Source organism: Myxine glutinosa, chromosome 4 (genome assembly GCF_964187855.1).
Source record: "Myxine glutinosa chromosome 4, kmMyxGlut1.1, whole genome shotgun sequence".
NCBI lineage: Eukaryota > Metazoa > Chordata > Myxini > Myxiniformes > Myxinidae > Myxine > Myxine glutinosa.
The window spans coordinates 162,079,445-162,101,402 of NC_136264.1; the positions used below are offsets into that span (position 1 = coordinate 162,079,445).

The window sequence follows — 21,958 nt, forward strand, 5'->3', positions numbered from 1 at the left end:
GTGCTGCTGTCAAGTTTGGTTGAGTTTGGATAAATAATGACCGAATGTGTCGAGGTCAGACAGACACCAAATTGTGTATTTTAGCACGAAAAAAAAACAAAAAAAAAAACACCTTCAGAGACCATTTTTCCCCGCAAGCGGGGGTTGGCCTTTTTCGGGGACCGTGGTTGTTGTTATTTTTTGGTCCCCTTTTTGAAGCAATGTTTTACGGCCGAATGCCCTTCCTGCCGCCAACCCTTTTTACGACAAACAGGGAATTACCAGTGAACTGGTACTCAATTTGCCGACCTCGGAAGGATGACAGGCTGAGTCAACACCCTTGGCGTTAATTCAGCGATCGACCGGGATTCGAACACCAGGATCTAAGCTGGCACCCTAGCCGCTAGCCCAACACCAGGGTATTTATTTTAGCACGATAGCTGAAATAATATCCCACAAACGGTTTTCATGAAGTCAACAAATACAAGACTTGTTTGGCATATTGAGTCTCATGGAAGTCTTATAGTGAGGTAAAAGAAAGTGATAAATTGGAGTGTAAATCACTTGCATGTAGCGTGTCATTGACATGTCGGTACATCAACATGTCAGCAGATAGTCCTCATCAATTCCACAAGTAACAGCAGCCAGTTGCGGTTCATATCCTTTCAATGATGGCTCACCCGCTAAATCAAGGGATCTATCCAGGAAGACGACCGAAGCTCTATTGAGGGCATTTTTTCGACGGACTCGACTATTCGCGGAGTCGGCGAGCTTGAGAGCGGTCAGCCTCGCCGTGGGCCCCACAAAGAAGCACTCTTCGCGCACGTCCAGCGCAGACAGCACGTCTTCCATGGTGGAAGCCAGCAAGCACAAGGCCTTGTGGAAGCCAGATGGGAGCGCATGGACATCCAATTCAGCCAAGCTTTTGAAATGCTTCTTTGCAGGTCGCGACGAGTTAATGGGTCCAAGATCACTTGGCAGGAGTGGGGACATCGACGAGAAGGCTGGAGTGAACAAGAAGCCATGAACCACGGGGGCAAAGGAGAGTCCTGGGACGTGAAGCACCTTGACCGTGGCATCCTTGGACCCCAACCACCCTCTGATCTTTTCCTCCAGGTGTTTAAACAGAAAATGGGGGTTCGTCTCAGCTTCTGGACCAGCGGTGGCTCCGAAGATTTCAACGTGTGCTCCATGGGATACGGTGGTGGCAATGACACAGCGGTGCAAACCGCTCGACGACAGAGTCTCCCGGAGAGCGCCGGAGGTACTCAATGGCAGGCAAACAACAAACATCGCCTCAGGCACAACCCTCAAGGCAGAGGCCGCACAAGGAAAAGGCCTCACGTTGATGACTCCAGATTCAAAGGCGGCCGCGTCTCCAAGCGCCCAATGAAGAGACTCCATGCACGGCCGGTCGACAAACAGCTCCATGCCGCGGGCCATGGACAGCACACGGCGCCAGGAACTTCGAGCCAGCGCCGTGATGTCGTCCTCTGGGCCGCCGGCCATGCTGTGAGAATCGAACACAGGTGGCCACTGGAACAGGAGGAATTTTTCGTTGGTAACGTGTCCGAAACTCACTTTAAACAGTTAATATACAAACCGGTTCCGGTTGCAAATCGTTGAATGACACCGGTGTAGACAACGTGGCTAACAGTAACGCCGTGTCACCTCAGCTGAATGAAAGGAATCGAAACGTCATTTGCGCCGACAAAGTACGGCGACCAGAACAATATACTGCAGATGATAAACTTCTCGCTCACCGTTGCTACAAATTCCAAACAAACACCTGCTCGTTTAATGAAATGTCATTGATGTCGATGAGTTGAAACTTGAAGGTAGATTCATGACGGACGTGATTTTTACTTATTTTTCTCAAATTAGCCATTTAAGCATCACCATGGAACAAACCTCACGAACCAACAAATAAAAAAAAAAGCAAGAAGCGAAGCAAGTGTTTCCAATTTAATTCCTCACACTCACAACATTGCCATGGATATATAAAACTGCAAAAAAAGAACCATATAGATTAAATGTAATTCTGTTATTAATACAACATCGCTGCATGTGTGCGATGGTGGTATAGTGGTCAGCATAGCTGCCTTCCAAGCAGTTGACCCGGGTTCGATTCCCGGCCATCGCATGTTTTTTAAAATTCCTCTCTTTTATTGGATATACTCTCTGCAAGTTCTGGTAACACGCTACATATTTCACTAAATTCCCCATTTGCAACAAGAGCAGAATTCATATTCAGCAACGGTAATAAAGTGAGGATAAATTAACGAAACGACAGATGTTTTGCGCATGCGCATATCTCTGCCTGGTGGCCTTTCTTTAGGCAGCTTTTTCGTCGTATCCGTAATAAGTTCTTCCTGTGTGCGTGTGCGATGAGTGTGGCATGAGTGTGGTTCGGGATGTTGACATTGCTTATCCTGATGCCAGTAAATCCAAAATGAGAGCGGTAAATGATAAACTGTACATTTGCTCATTCGATGGCTGTTCGGCAGTATTTTCTTCTTCCCGGCGTCTTCGGCATCACCTGTGTCGGCACACCGGCAAGGTATTGTCTATTGAGGGATAACCGAAAACCTAACCCAAACAATCTAGAAAACGTCACTTTCATCTGATTGTGTGATGCTGTATCAAGATTTATGGTTGTTTTTTTTTTTAATCTGTAAGTTGAATTTTTTCAATCAGAAAATGTATAACAGTATTGTGTACTGTACTAAGAAATCTGTTGTAGGAAGAGGCCATTTGGCCCGTTTTGCTTGTGCTATATCAACACTACATTCATCGAGTCCAGCAGAGTATTGGGCTGGCACTGGCACTGGCAGGATGGCATAGGCATAGCTCTAGGCCTAGAGTCGAGGTACACTTACACATTCCTCTCTAAGCTGTCTTCTTTCGTGTATCATCATCAGATGGCCAGCACAGTGCCGTGCAGCCATGCCCTCGTCTCTGGTCCTACGTCGAAGAGGCCGGCTTCTGAAGGTGGTCTGTATAGGGGGCAGGTGGTAATTATGTGTTCCACTGTTCGGCAGTCTGCTCAGGCTCGCCGCACTCGCACGCGGCGCTGTCTGCCAGGCCCCACATCTTCAGCGATGATTTGAAGCGGCCGACCCCCGTACGTAGACGGTTCAGCAAGGTCCATTGCAGGCGTAGTACTAGTCGGTCTTCTCCCGAGAAGAGTGATATATCTAAGCTGTCTCTCCCGAATGAACAAATTCTGAGCATATGTTCGGCTTTTGACTCGACTCTCTTACAGCCACACAATCACGACGTGTATAAAATCACTACATGTGTATAAAATCACTACATGTGTATACAGTCACTACATACATGTGTATACAGTCACTACATGTGTATACAATCACTACATGTGTATACAATCACTACATGTGTATACAATCACTACATGTGTATAAAATCACTACATGTGTATACAGTCACTACATACATGTGTATACAGTCACTACATACATGTGTATACAGTCACTACATACATGTGTATACAGTCACTACATGTGTATACAATCACTACATGTGTATACAATCACTACATGTGTATACAATCACTACATGTGTATAAAATCACTACATGTGTATACAGTCACTACATACATGTGTATACAGTCACTACATGTGTATACAATCACTACATGTGTATACAATCACTACATGTGTATAAAATCACTACATGTGTGTACAGTGTATACAGTTACTACATGTGTGTATATAATCACTGCATGTGTTTCCAATCACTACATGTGTATACAGTGTATACAATCAGTACATGTGTGTACAATCACTACATGTGTATACAATCACTACATGTGTATACAATCACTACATGTGTATACAATCATTACATGTGTATACAGTATATGCAGTCACGACATGTGTATACATGTGTATACGGTGTATATAATCACTACATGTGTATACGGTGTATATAATCACTACATGTGTATACGGTGTATATAATCACTACATGTGTATACGATGTATACAATATCACTACATGTGTATACGATGTATACAATATCACTCCATGTGTATACGATGTATACAATATCACTACATGTGTATACGATGTATACAATATCACTCCATGTGTATACGATGTATACAATATCACTACATGTGTATACAATGTATACAATAGCATTACATGTGTATACGATGTATACAATATTACTACATGTATATACAGTGTATATCACCAAGCTAGTTTCCAATCCAGTTAGTTACTCGACCAGCCACTCCACAATCCAGTTAGTGACTCGACCAGCCACTCCACAAGCTCTCACAGCCTTCTATTCCTTAGCAAATTCTTTCTGAAGGTCCCGATCTACCCCACACATCAAAAGCGGGATTAAGCAATTTGTTCATGGCTGTCCGTCCATCTGTCTTATCAGTTTATGATCGTTAGTTAATGATTGAGGAACAACTTATTTAAAGTCAATGTTGTATTTTGAAGACGAATTGGAACATGAATGTTTCAACTTTCTGTTGTGTGCACGCACGCTTTCAACTTTTTTTTAACAACTTTCTCGTTTTACCGTACTTTGCCGTTCATCCTAATTGCACATGCACAGAGAGGAGTGAGATTCTTTTACTCTCTGCCTGCCTGGTACTCAAACAAAATAGAAAATCATTCCAAACAGAAAAGCTGTTTTTAAGGACGTCATAATGGACACAAACAACAGGCACGTACATATAAGTAACATAACATGTTAGATGGGGTGATGTAATAGACACTGGGAAAACGGCGGTAAAACTGGAGTTAATTTATTTATATGCCTTAACCCTCTTCAAACCTTTATTTAAATTGAATTTTATACTCGAAGACTAAAAAGCAAATCGCCTTCATAATACTTCCAAGAACTATGCAATATATCGATTTATATACCATGAGAGGGTGGGGCATGTGAGAGGTTCGGGTTTAGATGCCGATTAACGCTGCGTTCAATGGTGATCAATAAAGCCTTCATCTCCTACTTGCGACTCAATGTCGACTAAACCGACCGCCCTGACTGGCTTTGCTTGTAGGGAGGGCGACTGTGACACACTGACAGGACTAAAAACAACACCTGGGTGGATGAGCTCCAGAGGGGAGCCAACGGCCATCCAGTAAGGAGATGGTGTCTCTTAAAAACAGCCATCTGGATTGGACCAGTTCAAGTCATACCAAAAACTTTTAAAATGATAAGTGCTGCTTCCTTGCTCGACGTTCAGCATCTATATAATAATACCGTAAGGACTCGACTTTGTTATCCCTTTTACGCCGCACCCAGTGACCCGATGCCCACGGCACTCATGGATTTACGATCTACGAACCGCGCTCTTTGTTTATCACGTACAGCCATACTCGAAAAATCTGAATTAGCCGACGTTGGGGCCCAAAAGCATCCGATTAACTGCCGATACGACGCCATCTTACGACGCCATCGTATTGGCGTCTGCTGGGCGAAGGCGAAGCGAGCCGTCCGCTGATTGGACAGTCGAGTGGTGTGAACCAAATGGTCTTTTTATTCCCTTGAACATTTTAAATTAGGATATATAAGGAAACGTCTTTATCGTCATTTTAATAAAGTTAAATGGAGTGACGTTGCGATACTCGGGGTGCGTTGCATAAATCCTCGTAACTCAGAGAGGTGTAGCAGGTGGCGAGACGTAAGGAAGCTTAAAGATAACAAGCTGAAAACAGACGAACGATATGTCAATCTCTTTCTACACCGAACGGAAATAAAAGTATGAGAGCGGGAAGGCATGGCCTGAGCACTTCGAACAGAGAGGACTGATTGGACTTAACTTAAAGAGAAAAAATTGGAGCTTAACGGAAGAAGAAGATCCCATGAGCGCTCCCCTATGCCATCGATAATGGTACACTCTATCCATACACCACATCCTCCCTTCCATGGATGTTCCACGGGTTTCGGCTAGTTTAAAAGGATGGAGCATGGACAATCCCCATTGGTTGGCATCCATTGAGACGAGGGAATTGCTCCTGAGGAAATGCCCCACTGAATGATGTGAGAAACGCAGCGCCATTTTTATGACGTCATTTGTACCGGGTTTCCAGGGAAATGATGCAGCACTTCCCCCAAACTCTGTGTGTGTGTGTGTGTGTGTGTGTGTGTGTGTGTGTGTGTGTGTGTGTGTGTGTGTGTGTGTGTGTGTGTGTGTGCGTGCATGCGTGCGCATGGGCGTGTGCGTGTTCGTGCTCCATTATAAAGCCTTAGACCATGTGTTACAAAAAGTTGTCATTACAGTGTTTAAGGATGATGTGTATAAGACTGCTTCAATCGTGCTAAACTTCTGGATTTTTTTTTAACGATCTTTTAAATCATGATTTTATCGCAATTGAAGTTTATGCTTGAACACTGCACTGGGTATCATGTTGTATGAACTCTCGAGTTCACCCAGTCAGAAACTGCTTCCTAGAACTCCCCAAAAATGTGAAGCATGACATTCCTTTAGAAAACGGACTGCCTTTAATTAGTTTCAACTTAAATATAAATATTCACCCATCTCATTCATAATGTTCTCATCCTCGCCACAACTGAAGTTGACCTATCAGTTCTGTACTTCCCTATTGCTTCCCTGGTTCCATTCTTAAATATAATAGTTACATTTGCTACTCTCCAATCAACTATCCTGATTCCAAAGAGCTGTTAAAGATATCGGCTAACATCCCATGTATCTGCTCTGCCACCTCCTCCATCAAGCTTGCCTTTGAATGCTTATTAATATTATCCAACCCAGGACTTTATCTTCTCTTCGGTTTCCTAACTTGCTTTACTTTCTTTGCTCATCCCTGGAACGCCTCGAAAACTCCTTCTTCACCTCCGAGATAGACTGCTAATTTCCCTGACTGATCTTGTGTAAATGTTGAAGCAAAATAACTATTTGATAAGACTGCCATCTCACTTTCAACACCAACCAATCTCCCTGAACTCCGTGTCAATTGGGCCACACGTATTGGGCCACACACGTGTCGATGTCCCCACTCCTGCCGAGTGATCTTGGACAATTGGGCCACACTTATTACTTACTACCTCCATCATCTAAGGTGGACGGAGGTTATGTTTTCATCCGTCTTTGCTTGTCTGTCTGTGAGCAGGATGTCTCAAAAATTGTGGACGGATTTGGATTAAATTTGATGAACAGGTTAGGTGTGTGATAACGACGAATTGGTTATATTTTGGTGAAGATACGGATATACATACTAGAATTTTTAATATTTTAAAGTGATTCTTCACCATTGGGAGATGAGGCCAAAAATGATATCTAGCACGATATTTCAAAAAGTGATGGACGAGTTATAACAAAGCTCAGTGGATGAGTTAGTTTGGTGACGAGAACACTCTGACTAGATTTTGGTTCAGGTCTGGATCCAGATAAGGCCTATCGGTGGGATCCAAAATGTAAACTGTTCAGCCTAGCGGAGGTATGTGCTCTACCGAGTGCTCTTCTAGTTTCATTAATTACCCTGTGCTCGCTAAGCGAAAAGAGGGGTTAAGCAATCGTAATGCATACGTGTGCCGTGTGCCATACGTGTGCTGTGTGCCATACGTGTGCCGTGTCTGCATTTTAAAAAATCATTTTCTCGGCAACCGTTGGTCCGATTGACATGAAATTTTACCGGAGGAGTGCCTGTGCCTGTAGATTTTTTTTTGCTGATAATTATGACGTCATAGGTTACATGGTACGGACGCCATCTTGGAAAAACGTTACACCTATATATCTCCCAAACCGCTTAATGGAAAAAATTTAAACATAGCCTATTGTCAAGTACACCCCATGGCGAATAAGATATGTCAATGATGATGTCATAGGTGCCTCCATTATGACGTCATAATTCGACAAGTACAATGCTTGATGCGATCAGTATTAAAAAAAAATTCCTCTGCAACTGTTAGTCCGATGAACACGAAATTTTCACAATATGAGCGGCTCCTCCTGTAGAATTGTTCTAATGATAATTATGACGTCATTGGTCACGTGGTACAGGCGCCATCTTGGAAAAATTGAAAAAAGTTGCACCTCTATCTCCGAAACCGCTCCGTGGAAAAAATTAAAATATAGCTCAATGTCAAGCACTCCCCTTGGGGAATAAGATATGCTAATGATGATGTCATCAGTAGCTTAATAATGACATCATCATTTGGCAAGTACAACGCTTGATTCGATCAGTATGAATTTTTTTTCTCTGCAATTCTTCGACCGATTGATGCAATTTCCACCATAGGAGCGCCTCCTGTAGAATATTTCACTGATAATTATGACGTCATAGTTCAGCAGTAAAGGCGCCATCTTGCAAAAACCGACATTTTTTGCCCCTCTATCTCCAACCCCACTCCATGGAATAAAATTGAAACATGGCTCATTGTCAAGTACTCCCCATGGGGAATAAGATATGTTAATGATAACGTCATTGGTGCCTTCATTATGATGTCATAAATTGACAGCGACAACGCTTAGTCTGATCATTTTGAAATTTATTGAGCGTCATCTACACAACAATTATATTAGAGAAAATAAATTTATGTCGCGTGGTCTGGCAGCCATATTGGATCGAAGAAAAAAAAAAACCTTCAAAAACAAAAGAGTTCACTCGCACCAATTTGACTGTGCAGGGTAGGTATTCTATGAATACCATCTAGTTACCCTGCGCTCACGAAGCGAAGAGCAGGGTTAAGCGATTGGTTGCGTCTGTACGTGTGACGTGCGTGCGTGTCTGCATTTTTAAAATTCATTTCCTCGGCAACTGTTGGTCTGATTGACACAGAATTTTCATCATAGGTGCGCCTCCACCTGTAGAATTGTTGAATCATAGTTATGACGTCATAGGTCACGTGGAACAGAGGCCATCTTGGAAAAATGTTGCCCCTATATATCTCTGAAACTGCTCAATGGAAACATCCAAACAAGGCCCATTGTCAAGTACACCCCATGGGGAATAAGATATGTTGGTGATGTCATCAGTACCCTCATTATGACATCATAATTCGGCAAGTACAATGCTTGATCCGATCAGTATTAATTTTTTTTCTCTGCAACTGTTGGTCCAATTGACACTAAATTTTCACCACAGGAGCTCCTCCTCCTGTACAATTTGTATTGATAATTATGACGTCGTAGGTCACGTGGTACGGGGCGCCATCTTCGAAAAACTTTGCACCTCTGTTTCTCCAAAACCGCTCCATAGAAAAAAATGAAACGCGGCTCATTGACGATGACGTCATTTGTGCCTTAATTATGACGTTATTACTCGATAAGTACAATGCTTAGTCCAATCAGCTTGAAATTTATTGAGTGATCGACGCAACAATTTTATTGGAGAATGTAAATTTATAATGTCGTATGTCATGTGGTCTGGCAGCCATATTGGATCAAAGAAAAAAACCCTTAAAAAAACAGAAGAGTTGGCTCTCACAAAGTTGACTGCATGGGGCAAGTATTCTATCAATACCATGTAGTTATAATTTGTGTTTCACATTGCTATATTGGAATATGGAGGAGCTTATACATTTACCACATTTACTGCAAAGACATAAGTGTACTTTCACATGAATGTTAAGGATGTTGGTAGAATGAACAGATACATGGGATTCGAACCTTGGTTCCCTGCATCGTGAGCTATTCGTTCCATTGGAACACGAAACAAGACAACCCAGTTCTTCTTTACAAGTGTTTATGCCTGGCGAGATGACATAGATTTATGTGATGTGACGTCATCTAAATCTCTCCATTCACTGAAGACGATGATGTGATGATGAAAAATGTATTGCTGTTTCTCCCCTCACCCCACAGTTTCCATTTGTATGCTTTTTTGATGGTTGTGAAAAAGCATTTGTAAGAAGGTGCCATTTACAAGATCATCAACGAACCCACACCGGGGAAAGACCTTTCAAGTGCGCTATAAACCACAATGATTTTCCTTTTCTGATTTTATCGTTTCTACTTTAATTTCTGATTTATTTTTTCAACATTTTATTAACGATGTTTATTTGATAGCTGACCATTGAGATTCGCATGTTTGAACACCGTTAAAGATATTCGTACAAGGTTAGCATGGACACTTAAAAATCTGGAAAGTCCTCTTGTATGTATGTACATTAGAACGTTTTAGGTTTTCAAAACTTGGAAAGTATCAACATATTTTTTTAGAAAAAGTCATGGAAAATCATTTTGCTTGTTATGGCAGGATGTCTCGGTTGTTAGTGTGCTCATCTCAAATGTTGTCAAGTCTGGTTTTGATTGCTGATGGAATAAGACTCGACTACAAGCTGTCATCCTGGTGTTTTTTACAGAAAAGATGTCAAACCATTAAGTACGGTGTTGAATTTAAAGGGATGTAAGATACCTGTCCCATTTGCTTGCATTCACTTTTGGATATTAAAGATTCCACGGTACCTTTCATAAGAGTATGTGACAACATTTCTTATATATGAGTATATATATATATATATATATATATATATATATATATATATATATATATATATATATGAGTATATATGAGTATATATATATATATATATATATATATATATATATATATATACACACACATATATATATACACACATATATATACACACATATATACACACACATACAAACACGTCAGATGCTGGGCCGATATTGGTATCGGTAATCGGCAATTCTTTGGTAATTGGCATCGGCTGATTGGAGTCGGTGTGTGCTGTCGGTGTATGCACTGTCGGTGAGTGCTGATTACCGAATACATTACCATGTGGTATACTGTACAACCCAAAAACCTTGAGTAGCTTTCACCCTTGTTTCGGGTGAATTTCAATAAACAAATTTTAAAAACAATGTTGAATTTTAGATGTTTCAAGCAGATGTGCATAAACAAGTCTTTAAAACAGCTGGCAATCGTCGTGTGACGGGTAGAAAAAATTTGGCTCTATAATTTGGAAAATATGTTAATATGGCAAACGGCTCAGAAATTGAGTGTTATGAAATTTATTTTGCTTTGAAACTTCCAAAGAGAAACAACATTACCTTTCTAAAGCACACCATATTGATATATTAAAACTAGAACGGCACTCGTACAGCGCATAGTCTTGTCTTGCGTGTTCATTTTGAACAAAAATACCATCGTTAACTGAATACGTTACTATTATGGCCCACTGATGTTGTGGCCCATATGCCTGTATCATCCATGCACCCTATTTTATCGCATAGTTTCCTGGCACGAGTTATGTACGTCATATATGTAATTCCTCCCTCACATCAGATGTGTATATGAAGTTTATATGAAGATATATGAAGTTTAACATCTTATGGATAATGATTCCAATTCAACAAATTATGGTTGGAATACCACTTCACTGATGACGTAATCGTTTACTCCCTATATGCCCCATGGGGAGTTGATAATGTATATCAAGTTGAAATTTGTTTTGTTGAGCTGTTTCGGACAAAATGTCCAATTTTTTCCCTTTAATAATACAATATGACTGCCATACCATGTGACCTATGATGTCAGATTTAGCAATAAAGTATTCTCCATGGGGAGTCCCTCCTATATTTATAATTTCGCATTGATCAGACAAGCAGTTGCAGAGAAAACCATTTATAATCTATTTCTATTTCAATGTAATTTTTTTCAGCACACACTGTCAAAGTACTTCTCATTGTATGTGTATCGCATATATATATATATATATTATATTATATTATATTATATTATATATATATATATATATATATATATATATATATATATATATATATATATATATATATATATATATATATAACTAGATATATATGACAATAAAATTATTATTATTATTATTATGTAAAAAACAAAGACCTACCCACATCTCTCATGTGAATGGAGGGAATAACCAATCAGCTCCCCTCCCCCCTCCCCCCTCCCCTCCCCCTCCCCCCTCTCCTACCCTCCCCTCCCCTCCCCCTCCCCTCCCCCTCCCCCCTCCCCCTCCCCTTCCCTCCTCCCCCTCCCCTTCAATCCTCCCCCTCCCCCTACCCTTCCCACTCCCTTCTCCCTCCACCCTACCTCCCCCCTAATCGGTGCAGCCTGGGTTTGTTGTGGCTTTTATTTCACAGGGAGTTCATGGTGCCTCCACTGTTATACAGCACTAGCAGCGTTAATCAGCGCTCTGCCCAGTGTTGTTCTGATCCTGTTTGCATTTTGAAGAAATCAAATTGGTTTTGTATTTTCTATTTTTTTTTGGGGGGGGGGGGGGGGGTGCCTAAAACACTTCCCTCCACCCACTAAGGAATGGGGTTGGGGATCATTTAATATTACCTTCCACATTGCCAGAAAGGCTGAGGCACGATAGAGCGATTAAAAAAAAAAATCGAACTTCTTTTTTCCAAATTCTTCAAAAAAGTTTTTTTTTTTTTTGGCCGATAACACTTCATGGCACTCACTGAAGAACCTCTGAAAGTTTGATAAAGATCCGTTCACCCTTCTCTGAGAAAAAGTGGCAACACACACACCTTGATCTTCCCCCATCCAAAACCTTGATCTTTTCTACCCCCGCTAATTCACCCCAGATCCACCTTGTTTGAAATTCCAACTTCTTTCCTGGAAGTCCTGGTGTTTTATATGTTTTATAAATGTTTTATAAGGTGTTTTATATGTCCATATGTTTTATACCTCTCCCACCCCTTCCCATGCCCCCCCCCCCCCCCACCCCAAAGCCCTCTCCCTCTCACAGATCTCTCGATGTCTCCATGTCTCTCGGTCCCTGCTCTCAAATGTTGTGTTTTTGTCCTTCCCCCTCTCTCCCCATCTTGTCTACCGCTCCCGAAGTTATATGTTTTATGTGTCGGTTTGTCTTTCTGTGTGATTAATGTTCGCTCTTTCACGAGCCTCGATCTTGTATACAAAAAAAAAGAAAAAAAGAAAAGAAAAAAAAAGCTCTCACCTAATCAATTATCCCAGGTGGGTTGGATATAGATAGATAGATATATAATACACCATTTGATTGTCCAACCTGAACGTCATTATGATATCACCACCAACATCGAGTTCCACTGTGACCTAAAAAAAAAATACAGCTGCATACACCAGCATAGAACTTGTTCCCACTTCTATAGCTAGTCGCTACCCGCTCCCTCTGGATTGCATACACTCTGGGAGCGAGATCGATTTGCTTTCAGGTATGGCATCATTTTCTCTCCTGAAATGTGATTTTAGTGTTTCTTGTGATTTTTTTTTTGGCAAGGGTCAGTGTTTCAACCATTTGCACCATTCCATATGTACAGGTGAAAATCGCAAGTCATCTCTCCACAGACTGGGAACGAGGGTTATTTCATGTCCATGACTTGTCCCTGGTACTCCAAAGACTCCAAAGAACGAGGGTACTCCAAAGATTGGGGGGGAAGGGGCAGACAAGCCTACAATTTTGATAATTGATAGCTTTCCAAAAATCTTTATATGCCCTTGCTCAGCACTGAAACTGGCCTGGGTGCTGCTGTTAAACAAGTGAATGAGTTTATTGATCAACTAAGAAAAAAAAATACTATGAAGGATTCTTGAAGAATTGACTTGGACTGTTTCCAGCACTGCACAGAAGCTGATTTCTTATCTTTATATATCAGTTTTGTATCCATCTTGCAATCATGGTTTTTGAATTACAGAAATGTTGAAGTGGAAAAAAGCAACGTGAAACTTTTTAAAAAGTGCATAAGCACTGTTTGTAATTGGACCTTCTATTTACTCCAGCAGATGTACTGTTGAAGGCTGCAAAAACGCCTTTACACTACAGAAAAATCTACTGAGGCACATTAAAAGCATGCACGACAATGAAGCCAAAATTCACAAGGTACTGCAAGACAGAACAATTTGCACTCCCTGTATTGTACAAGTGTAATCCCTGGAGTCGTGTTTGTAATTATGAGTCTTGTGATATCATTTTTATAATGCTATAATTTTTGCAGTGTTGCTATGGAAACTGTGCAAAGCGGTTTAAAACGGAGGAAAAGCTGCGTGTTCATTGTTCCGAACACACCAACACTATGCCATTTACGTGAGCAATAAATATATATATTTTTCTGCAATCTTTCGCTGTGATCTTTAATTCTTCTATATGCCATTATGCTTCATCCCTCCTTGATTGATGGTGATCAATAAGTATCATATAACTTTCTTATTTCAGGTGTTCTTTTGAGGGATGTGGCAAAATGTTTCCAATTTCAAGTCAGCTAAGGAGGCATAAGAAGATTCATCAAGAAGAACGTGAGTCATTGTGGCTGGGATGTCATTTGAGGACTTTTATTTCAGATTGAAAACAAATTTCGGTGTCGGAGTGTTATCGACCACGTTTGTCTTTGCATTTTATAATATAGAGAATAGACATATAATGTAATAGATTGACTATAATATGATTATATATATTCAAATGTTTGTGTGTATGTGCATTTGTCCGTTATTCTTTCACGGCCGAACCATAGCACCCAGAGGCCCCAAAATTTTGGGTCTAGGTACGTTAGAATGTGGGAAATCACATGTTGGCCTTGGTGTCCTTTTCACGCCACCGAAGGCTGTTATTATAAAGTGTGCATTGGGATGTGGGGTCAGTGTTGCCAGCCCATAGGCAAAAGGTAACCACCATGAGGCCAGTAACTCCATCGTTTTTCAATGTACAACACGTAACAAAGCCACCACTGGGAAAAGTTCACGGGCCCAACCAGGTAGTGCCACGATGCCTCTTCCCTCCCCTCCCCCCTCTCACCCCACCTTGCTCCCAGGCAGTGCCAGGTAGCCCCTGCTACTGTAATGTAATATAACAGAGTTTGATATTTGGTTTAGGTTAAAGGTTTGTTTCCTCCACTGGCTCGTGTGGGTTTTATTACCATGACTCGTCATTCTCGCCAACCTGCACTTGACCAGCCAAAATTAGACTCGACAACAGGAATAGAGGAAGGAATTAAACATGGTAATCTACAAGGAAGAGGGTTGGGTTAATGAGGTTGAAAATATCACAAGGAAACTGGATTTTCAAGGACTGACTTGGAACAATAGAGGATGCCGAGTCTTCGGCTGACTTTGGAGGACAGCTCCAGCTTTACAATACGATCAGCCAAGGTGAGGTTCATGGCTGATGGTGAGACTGAGAAATTCAAGAGGCTGAACCTCTGTCCAGTGTCTGACCACGGAAATAACTAAAACCATGAAAATAGAATGGCTGAAGCTGTCCACAGTAAAACCTCACCAAGTGCTGAAATAGTTTTGGGCCTTGCCTTTCGTCAGAGCAGAAGAGGTCCGACAAAGGACAAGGCCCCAAACGTTGGTACTTTGTGATCTTTTGCGGCAGACAACTTCAACCATTTTATTCTCATGTTTTTATACTCTTGTGCCATTAAGGCAGTCTGCTACTTATTTACTGGAATTAGCGAATGTTTTTTTACTCCTCAATGGAAATAGATACATGGATTAGTTTGACAAGTAGAGACTGAGTTTTGCCTGGATTTGCCACTTGATGATCTTGTGAAATTTACGTGATTGATTTTGATACTGACAAACATCTCCTAACTGTTTATCGGGTTCAATCATGGCTCGTACCTTTAACTATTAGACGTGACCAGTTATTGCTTCTTAGCAGCAATGTTTCCAGATGTGAATGAGAAACTGCATCTCCCTGTCATGTCTGGTAAACGGTTGAAAATCTTTGTTGATGTTGTCCTTCTCCCCAGTGGAGTTTTCTGATTACTCTGAGCGTAAGGGACAGTTTTAATTGCTGCTTAGCCTAGCTTTTTGTACTCCAGAGGACAAGGCTCATAGACGAGCTAATGTGCAAAGATGGGAGTGTTTGTACATTAACTTTAGAAGATAATAACTTTAGAATAGTGTGGGAAAGTCAACATAGGATATATTTAGATAACGAAAAGTTACTAATAGAAAGACTGCGGTTGACACTAGTTAGTGATGACCTGCAACATTGAAGGACTTCAGGGAAGAACTGTGTTGGATAAACATGGTGATTTTGTTTTCCTTTCCCCACACCCTTCCCCTCCCCCCCTCCCTAGTCCCCATTCCCAAGTGGAGGAATACATGAAAGAAGGTGGAGGATATAGTTGGAGACCAATTCTACTTGATCTCTGGGTGTTTGACCAAGTTGTAAATTATTTTATGAATAAGTGCAAGCTGCTGACATTTGGGAGGGGTGAGGAGCTAAGATTGTAGAGGATGATGTAAGGCCATACATTAGAAAACATAGGCTTGCATATGTAATTGCTTTTGGATAATATTAACTTTGAATAGCTATGACAACGTCGGTTTGCATGATGTGTGTTGGCAGCGGAATACATATGCAAAGAATGCGGCTATGGCGTCCGTAGAAGTGATTTGCTCAAGCGACACAAATTGACACACAGCCTTGATCGGCCACGTTATGTGTGCCCCGAACCAGGGTGCGGCCACTCGTACACAACGCCTAGCATGAGACGCTACCACGTGCTGGCACAGCACAAGGGCAACAGCCCCTACCAGTGCCACATTCCGGAATGTGGAAAAGCCTTTATGTCCAAGGTTTGATGCTTTTGCATAATAACCCAAGGCTAAATGTTATCATTGTTTCAGTTCAAGATTTAGTTTCTTAACATTGCAGAAGTAAAGGTTATTTTAAGGAAAAGGATTACTGTACCAGCAAAACGACCTCCACAAACTGTTGGAATATCCCTATCCCAACATGCAAGCATGTTACACACTATAGGCCTTTTTCTAGTGTATTTTCAATCTATTTAATAATTGTAGCACTTCAATTGTGGATTTAAAAAGTATTAATGGGGAGTTTTCGTGCAGAGCCAGTCAGATGTCATTGGCATCACACCAAATTTGCAAGTACGGTATGACATTGCTTTTATTCAAATCTCTGAAATAACAAGTAAAGCAGTTTTTTCCACCATGCATGATTGCATGTGGCAGTGTTACTGCAAACAAAAGTGGTGCAAATTGAATGTTGCTGCACAATTCCATTGTTGCGCAGTGATTCTCTTCCATCTGAATGATTGGAGGAATGTTATAGTGGTTTTGTGAATCGCATGACTTGTTTGTTTCACCCGAATCGACAAACTGCATGGACATGGATACCATTCGGTAATTGGGTGCGGCTTCATGCAATTTGACAGCAGTTGTGAATGGACGCTGGCCATTTGATTTTACAGACTTGGCATTTAATATGGAATATATATTTTTTCTTGACTTGGGTTTACTTTCTTAACTCAGTACATCAATCTGGTGAGTTTCCTTTACACTTTGGTGATTTATTTGTTAAAAGAACCATGCCACTGATTGTCTGTCACAGCAAGAAGTCAACAACAGGATTATATCACAGGTGGCGTGGCAAAATGTACGGACAGGTGCATTTGACGATTGGCTTCACAGTCGGGTATACAAGGGTTGTTGCATTCTGTATTAGTGGAAAACAACTGCTGCACGTCTCCAAAAGTTATTGCCGCTTCCTTTGGAGACGGTCCGTCAACTCGACAATGCTGTTTGTCATGGAGTGGTGGCTTTACGAAATTACAGCATGAAAGAGCGTGCTATTGCTCGGCAGTATGGGATCACTCAAGGTCAGGTGTCAAAGATCCTGAAAGGAAATGCTCAGAGGGGTGTCCCTACTCCAATACCGAGGCCAGGACGTCCCCGCAGAACCACAAGGAGGGATGATCGCCAGCTGCACCGGTTAGTCCGCAATGGCCGTACCAAGTCAGCTAATCGGCTTAGGGCTGAGTGGCAGCAACTGACAAATGTGCCTGTATCCAGAAGGCGAGTCAACCAACGACTGGTTCAAGCAGGCTATCATGCCAGGCATCCCCTGAGAAAGCCACGCCTGCCCAGACAACACTGCCAGCGCCGATTTCAGTGGGCCAGAGAGCACCGTCAATGGCAGCCAGGACACTGGAATCATGTGATCTTCAGTGACGAGTCTAGATTTCTGGTCTATCGTCAAGATGGCCGCGTCCGAGTGCACAGACAAGTGCATGAAGCCTACAACAAAGATTGTATAGTGCCAAGAGTCGAAGCTGGAGGTGGTGGGGTGACCGTTTGGGCTGCTTTTCATGCAGGGGGCAAAACTGACCTGGTTGTTCTGAATGGAAACCTGAACCAGTTCAAATACAGGGCCATTCTGGAAGAAACATTGCTTCCATTTGCTCGTGCAGCCTTTTGAGGAAACTTTGTCTTCCAAGATGACAATGCACGGCCTCATCATGCTCGCATGATCCAACACTTTCTTGCTGACCCTGGTATAGAGCATGTGGAGTGGCCTGACATGTCCCCGGATATGAATCCGATAGAGAACTTGTGGGCAGAATTAATGCGTCAAATCGACCACTTGGACCAGCAGCCGACCTCTGCGCGTGAATTGCAGCAGGCTATTGTCACTGCATGGCAAGCGATTCCTGTCCAAACCTTGGCAAATCTCGTGAACAGCATGCCTCAACGTGTACGTGCTCTCCTGAATGCTCGTGGGGGTTACACGAAGTACTGAACTGTAATTTTACTGTCGGTAATCCCAGTCGTAATTTAACTTTTGTTTTTGTAAAAAAATAAAATTGACTAATGTGCAAAATAAAGAGATACTTCTGGAAAACGCACAGAAGTTTAACACAGTACTGTCCACAAATTGAGTTCGATATCAGTTTACATCACTTTCAAGGATCAATTTATTTGTTTCGAAATGTCAGATGTGGTTTTTGTTTCTTTTAAAGGTCACATTAACAAAATATAGAATAATTTCAACATAATTCCAATGAACTTTTGGTTCTAAGACATCTTGAAAAGTAAATTCACCCCCACAAAAAAAATATTCCATATTAAATGCCAAGTCTGTATATGAACATCTTGACCATTCTTCTCTGCTTTACCCTGTCATTTTAGCGATTCGCATAATCTTGTGCTGAGGTACGTCCATCTTCCTTTTACAGAAAAGACTCAATAAATTGCTAACATAAACTGCCTGATTCACTACATTGCTCAAGTATTCTGATCAATTGATGGCACGCATTTCCCTGTGTTGGCACAATAATGGGCATTGGGTCTAATTTGTCATTTCCACTTTAAACACAGCTCCTCGTAAGGTTTCTTTCTACTGCAAGCTACTATTTCCTCCTGTAGCTTCTTTAAAACATATGCAAGTATCTATGATGCTTGCTACCCATTGACCAGGCTATGTCAAACCTTCTCAAAAGCTACAAAAACACAGCAACTCCCTTCACATTTTGCATCACCCCTGCTATTGTGAAAAAGTTTGAACACCTGTAGTAAGCACATTCGGTTCACCCGATAATTTTATGTTTCATAACGGCGATGTGTTATTAGTGCATTCAAAACTAAAGAGCTTCTGAAAATTTTACATTATGCTCCACAAGATCACTATTCTTTTTTTAAAGTCTCTTTAAAGCGTTTCAACTTCAGTAAATTGGAAAATGTAAAAATTGTTAGTGGGAGACAGGAAACCACCTTATTTCACCTTTCATTACAATTTACCGATTGAAGTTGATTTGTGTAGCTTCTTTCTGTGTTACTTTAAAAGTTTTTTTAGACAGAAATTGTTGCGTTTTCTCTCATGAGAACTTGGGTTTGAAAAATGCTTTTTTAATGCATTGGAATCACAAGTTTATCAAAGTAATATATGTGTTTCTTGCCTTTCAGCAAAAACTGCAGTACCATTTATCAACACATGGATCACCCAAAATTAAAAACGTATGCAACATTCTTTTTATCATGTAGTGCAATTGCCATATTTTACTGTTTTGGTAAGAATTACAGCAAACTCTTTTTTGTTTGTGTTCACAGGTGACCTGTCCAAAGCCCAGATTGTCCTTGGCAGCGGAACTAAGTGGATATTGTGGTGACGACATTGTCGCCTGAAGATGCAATTTTGAGTTTTGTATAAGTTTCCGCCTCCCCCCCCCCCCCCCCAACCCACCACCACCTAACATGAAAGTACTTCTCGTAGTTAAAAAAAAGTTTAAGCACGATCTGTTGACCGTTAGAAAAGCGTCTTGTTTTCTTTTTGCAGAGGTTTGACTTCTATAATTGCTGTTTAAAATGTTGAGCATCTTTTCTGCTTTATTTCCTAGTTGCTCATTTGAAAAAATGATAATTCGTTTCCCATGGTCAGGATTTCACTGATATGCTTTTTTCTGTTCATAATTTTTGCTGTTCTTAATTAAACAATCAATATTGATCAAAGGATGCTATTCGACAGTATGCTACTGTAACAAAACCTGATGATTATTTAATTGATCAATGCCAAAATGGCAGGCAGGTGAACACTCCAAGCTTTTGCTTATTTCCTAAGCAAAGGAAAAAATTATGAACACAGCATTCCAGCATACACTGTTTACAGCAAAGCAACTTGTGACTTGTAACAACTTGTGACTTGTGACTTGTAACTTGTGACTGGCTCTTTGTCTCCTCAGTTCTTTTCGCTGTACTTTTTCGCTATTCTTTTATTGAAATCACATATATATATATATACACAGACACATATATACTCGGTGAGAGAGAAATTTTGTGAAAGTCCCTCCCTCCTGCTCTACAAACTCCTCACAATTGCTAGATGATTCTTTTCCGGAAATAACCAGAAATTTCTGAATCTCTTGCGTTCCCTCCATGCAGCTTGAAGTCTCAGTACAATATTATAACTTGTCATCTTTTAACTCTACCCAACTTTTCAAATAACGTCTTGTCTCAACAAGCGTTACACAGTCATATGTTAAATAAATAATTAGTGCCACATCGATTCATAAGTATACAAGCGTTAACATCACAATGAACCAAATACACCACCTAATAGTCACTTGTACAGAATTTGGGACAGCCGCAGTGGGACATCATTTACATTATATTACCTAAATATTTGGAGAGAACATCCAATTTTGAACTCTCCCAACATGCTTTTCTATATTATAGCCTGTCCACCACACAGTGGGAGGCCGGATTTTGTGTGTGTGTGTGTGTGTGTGTGTGTGTGTGTGTGTGTGTGTGTGTGTGTGTGTGTGTGTGTGTGTGTGTGTGTGTCAGTGGGATAATGTTGGCTGTTAAAGAAGAAGAACAGTCAGTACAAATAGGCCTTATTAGCCCGTCCACTGTGCAGCACGAGACAGCTGGGTGTTTCTTTATTTTCCATTTGAGTTTTTGTCATAATTTTTCATCAAACCCTTATAATGAGAATATGGAGAACACGAATAAATTTACATTTTTGTAGCTGTTGTTTTCGTCGCATTTAATTCGAGTACAAAGCGGATGCAAACGGGCTTTGCATTTTGAGATGCTTTCCAGCTCCCACTGCAAAGTATAATGTGTTTAATAAAGGTGTCTTATTGTGATATTCTGTACAATATTGCATTTAAGTGGAAAAAGCATACAGATATGCTGATAAAACGTTTTTGTTTTTTTAAATCTGGTGTTCTGCCATTTATTTGCTGTATGTTTGTTATCATGTAATTCTCCTTTCCAAAGGAGACAAAGGAGACAAACAAGACTTTTATTACCCTCGCCACAGGACAGGGTATTGCATTTGGTTCCATTTGTTTGGCCGTCTGTCTGATTGTCCACAAAGAACGTAAGTATGCTTTTCTCTGTAACGGTTGGTCCATTTGCCAATAAAATTTCACAACAGGAGCGCCTCCGCTGTAGATAAAAAAAGCTAATTATGACGTCATAGGTCATTTGGCACGGGCACTATCTTGAAAAAGAACGAAAAAATTTGCACCTCTATTTCCGAAACTGCTCCATGGAGAAAATTGAAACGTGGCTCATTGTCAAGTACTCCCCATAGGGAACAACATATATTCATGATGATGTCATCGGTACCTTCATTATGACGTAATTAGACAAGTAGAATGGTTGATCCTATCAGTTTGAAATTTATTGAGCCTGAGCTACACAAAAATTGTATGGGAGAATTAAATTGACATAAAAACATGAAAAAAGGAAAGGATGCATGGGTTGGAC

General features: G+C 41.0%; 2 protein-coding genes and 1 non-coding gene across 9 annotated transcripts in view; 2 read left to right on the plus strand and 1 right to left on the minus strand.

Annotated features, from left to right (window-relative positions):
- Nucleotides 1-1,845, minus strand: part of SCFD2 (sec1 family domain containing 2) — a 211,041-nt gene extending 209,196 nt beyond the window's left edge. The window contains exons 1-2 of the mRNA XM_068113940.2: nucleotides 1,743-1,845; nucleotides 660-1,515 (exon numbers count right to left, since the gene is read on the minus strand). Of these exons, the coding sequence (XP_067970041.1) occupies nucleotides 660-1,488 (829 nt within the window). The 5' untranslated portion in view covers nucleotides 1,489-1,515; nucleotides 1,743-1,845. The remainder of the gene's footprint in view (nucleotides 1-659; nucleotides 1,516-1,742) is intronic.
- Nucleotides 1,846-2,050: 205 nt separating this feature from the next.
- Nucleotides 2,051-2,122, plus strand: TRNAG-UCC (transfer RNA glycine (anticodon UCC)). The gene has a single exon. It is a non-coding gene; the product is annotated as a tRNA-Gly (tRNA).
- A 137-nt stretch (nucleotides 2,123-2,259) lies between these two features.
- LOC137425461 (transcription factor IIIA) lies at nucleotides 2,260-21,403 on the plus strand. 7 transcript variants are annotated; one of them, XR_013623245.1, is made up of 9 exons: nucleotides 2,260-2,539; nucleotides 9,799-9,899; nucleotides 13,721-13,817; nucleotides 13,933-14,021; nucleotides 14,151-14,230; nucleotides 16,293-16,522; nucleotides 19,649-19,699; nucleotides 19,793-20,974; nucleotides 21,026-21,403. XR_013623245.1 is itself a non-coding variant. In XM_068113928.2 (8 exons), exons 1-8 carry the CDS (start codon nucleotides 2,378-2,380, stop codon nucleotides 19,865-19,867), a joined length of 885 nt encoding a protein of 294 aa, XP_067970029.1. In that variant the 5' UTR covers nucleotides 2,260-2,377; the 3' UTR covers nucleotides 19,868-21,330. The 7 variants fall into 7 exon arrangements, 6 of the variants coding, with proteins under 6 accessions (XP_067970029.1, XP_067970031.1, XP_067970032.1 ...); XM_068113928.2 differs by having other exon boundaries at nucleotides 19,793-21,330; XM_068113927.2 differs by having other exon boundaries at nucleotides 2,275-2,539; nucleotides 13,718-13,817; nucleotides 19,793-21,330.
- Nucleotides 21,404-21,958: the final 555 nt, after the last annotated feature.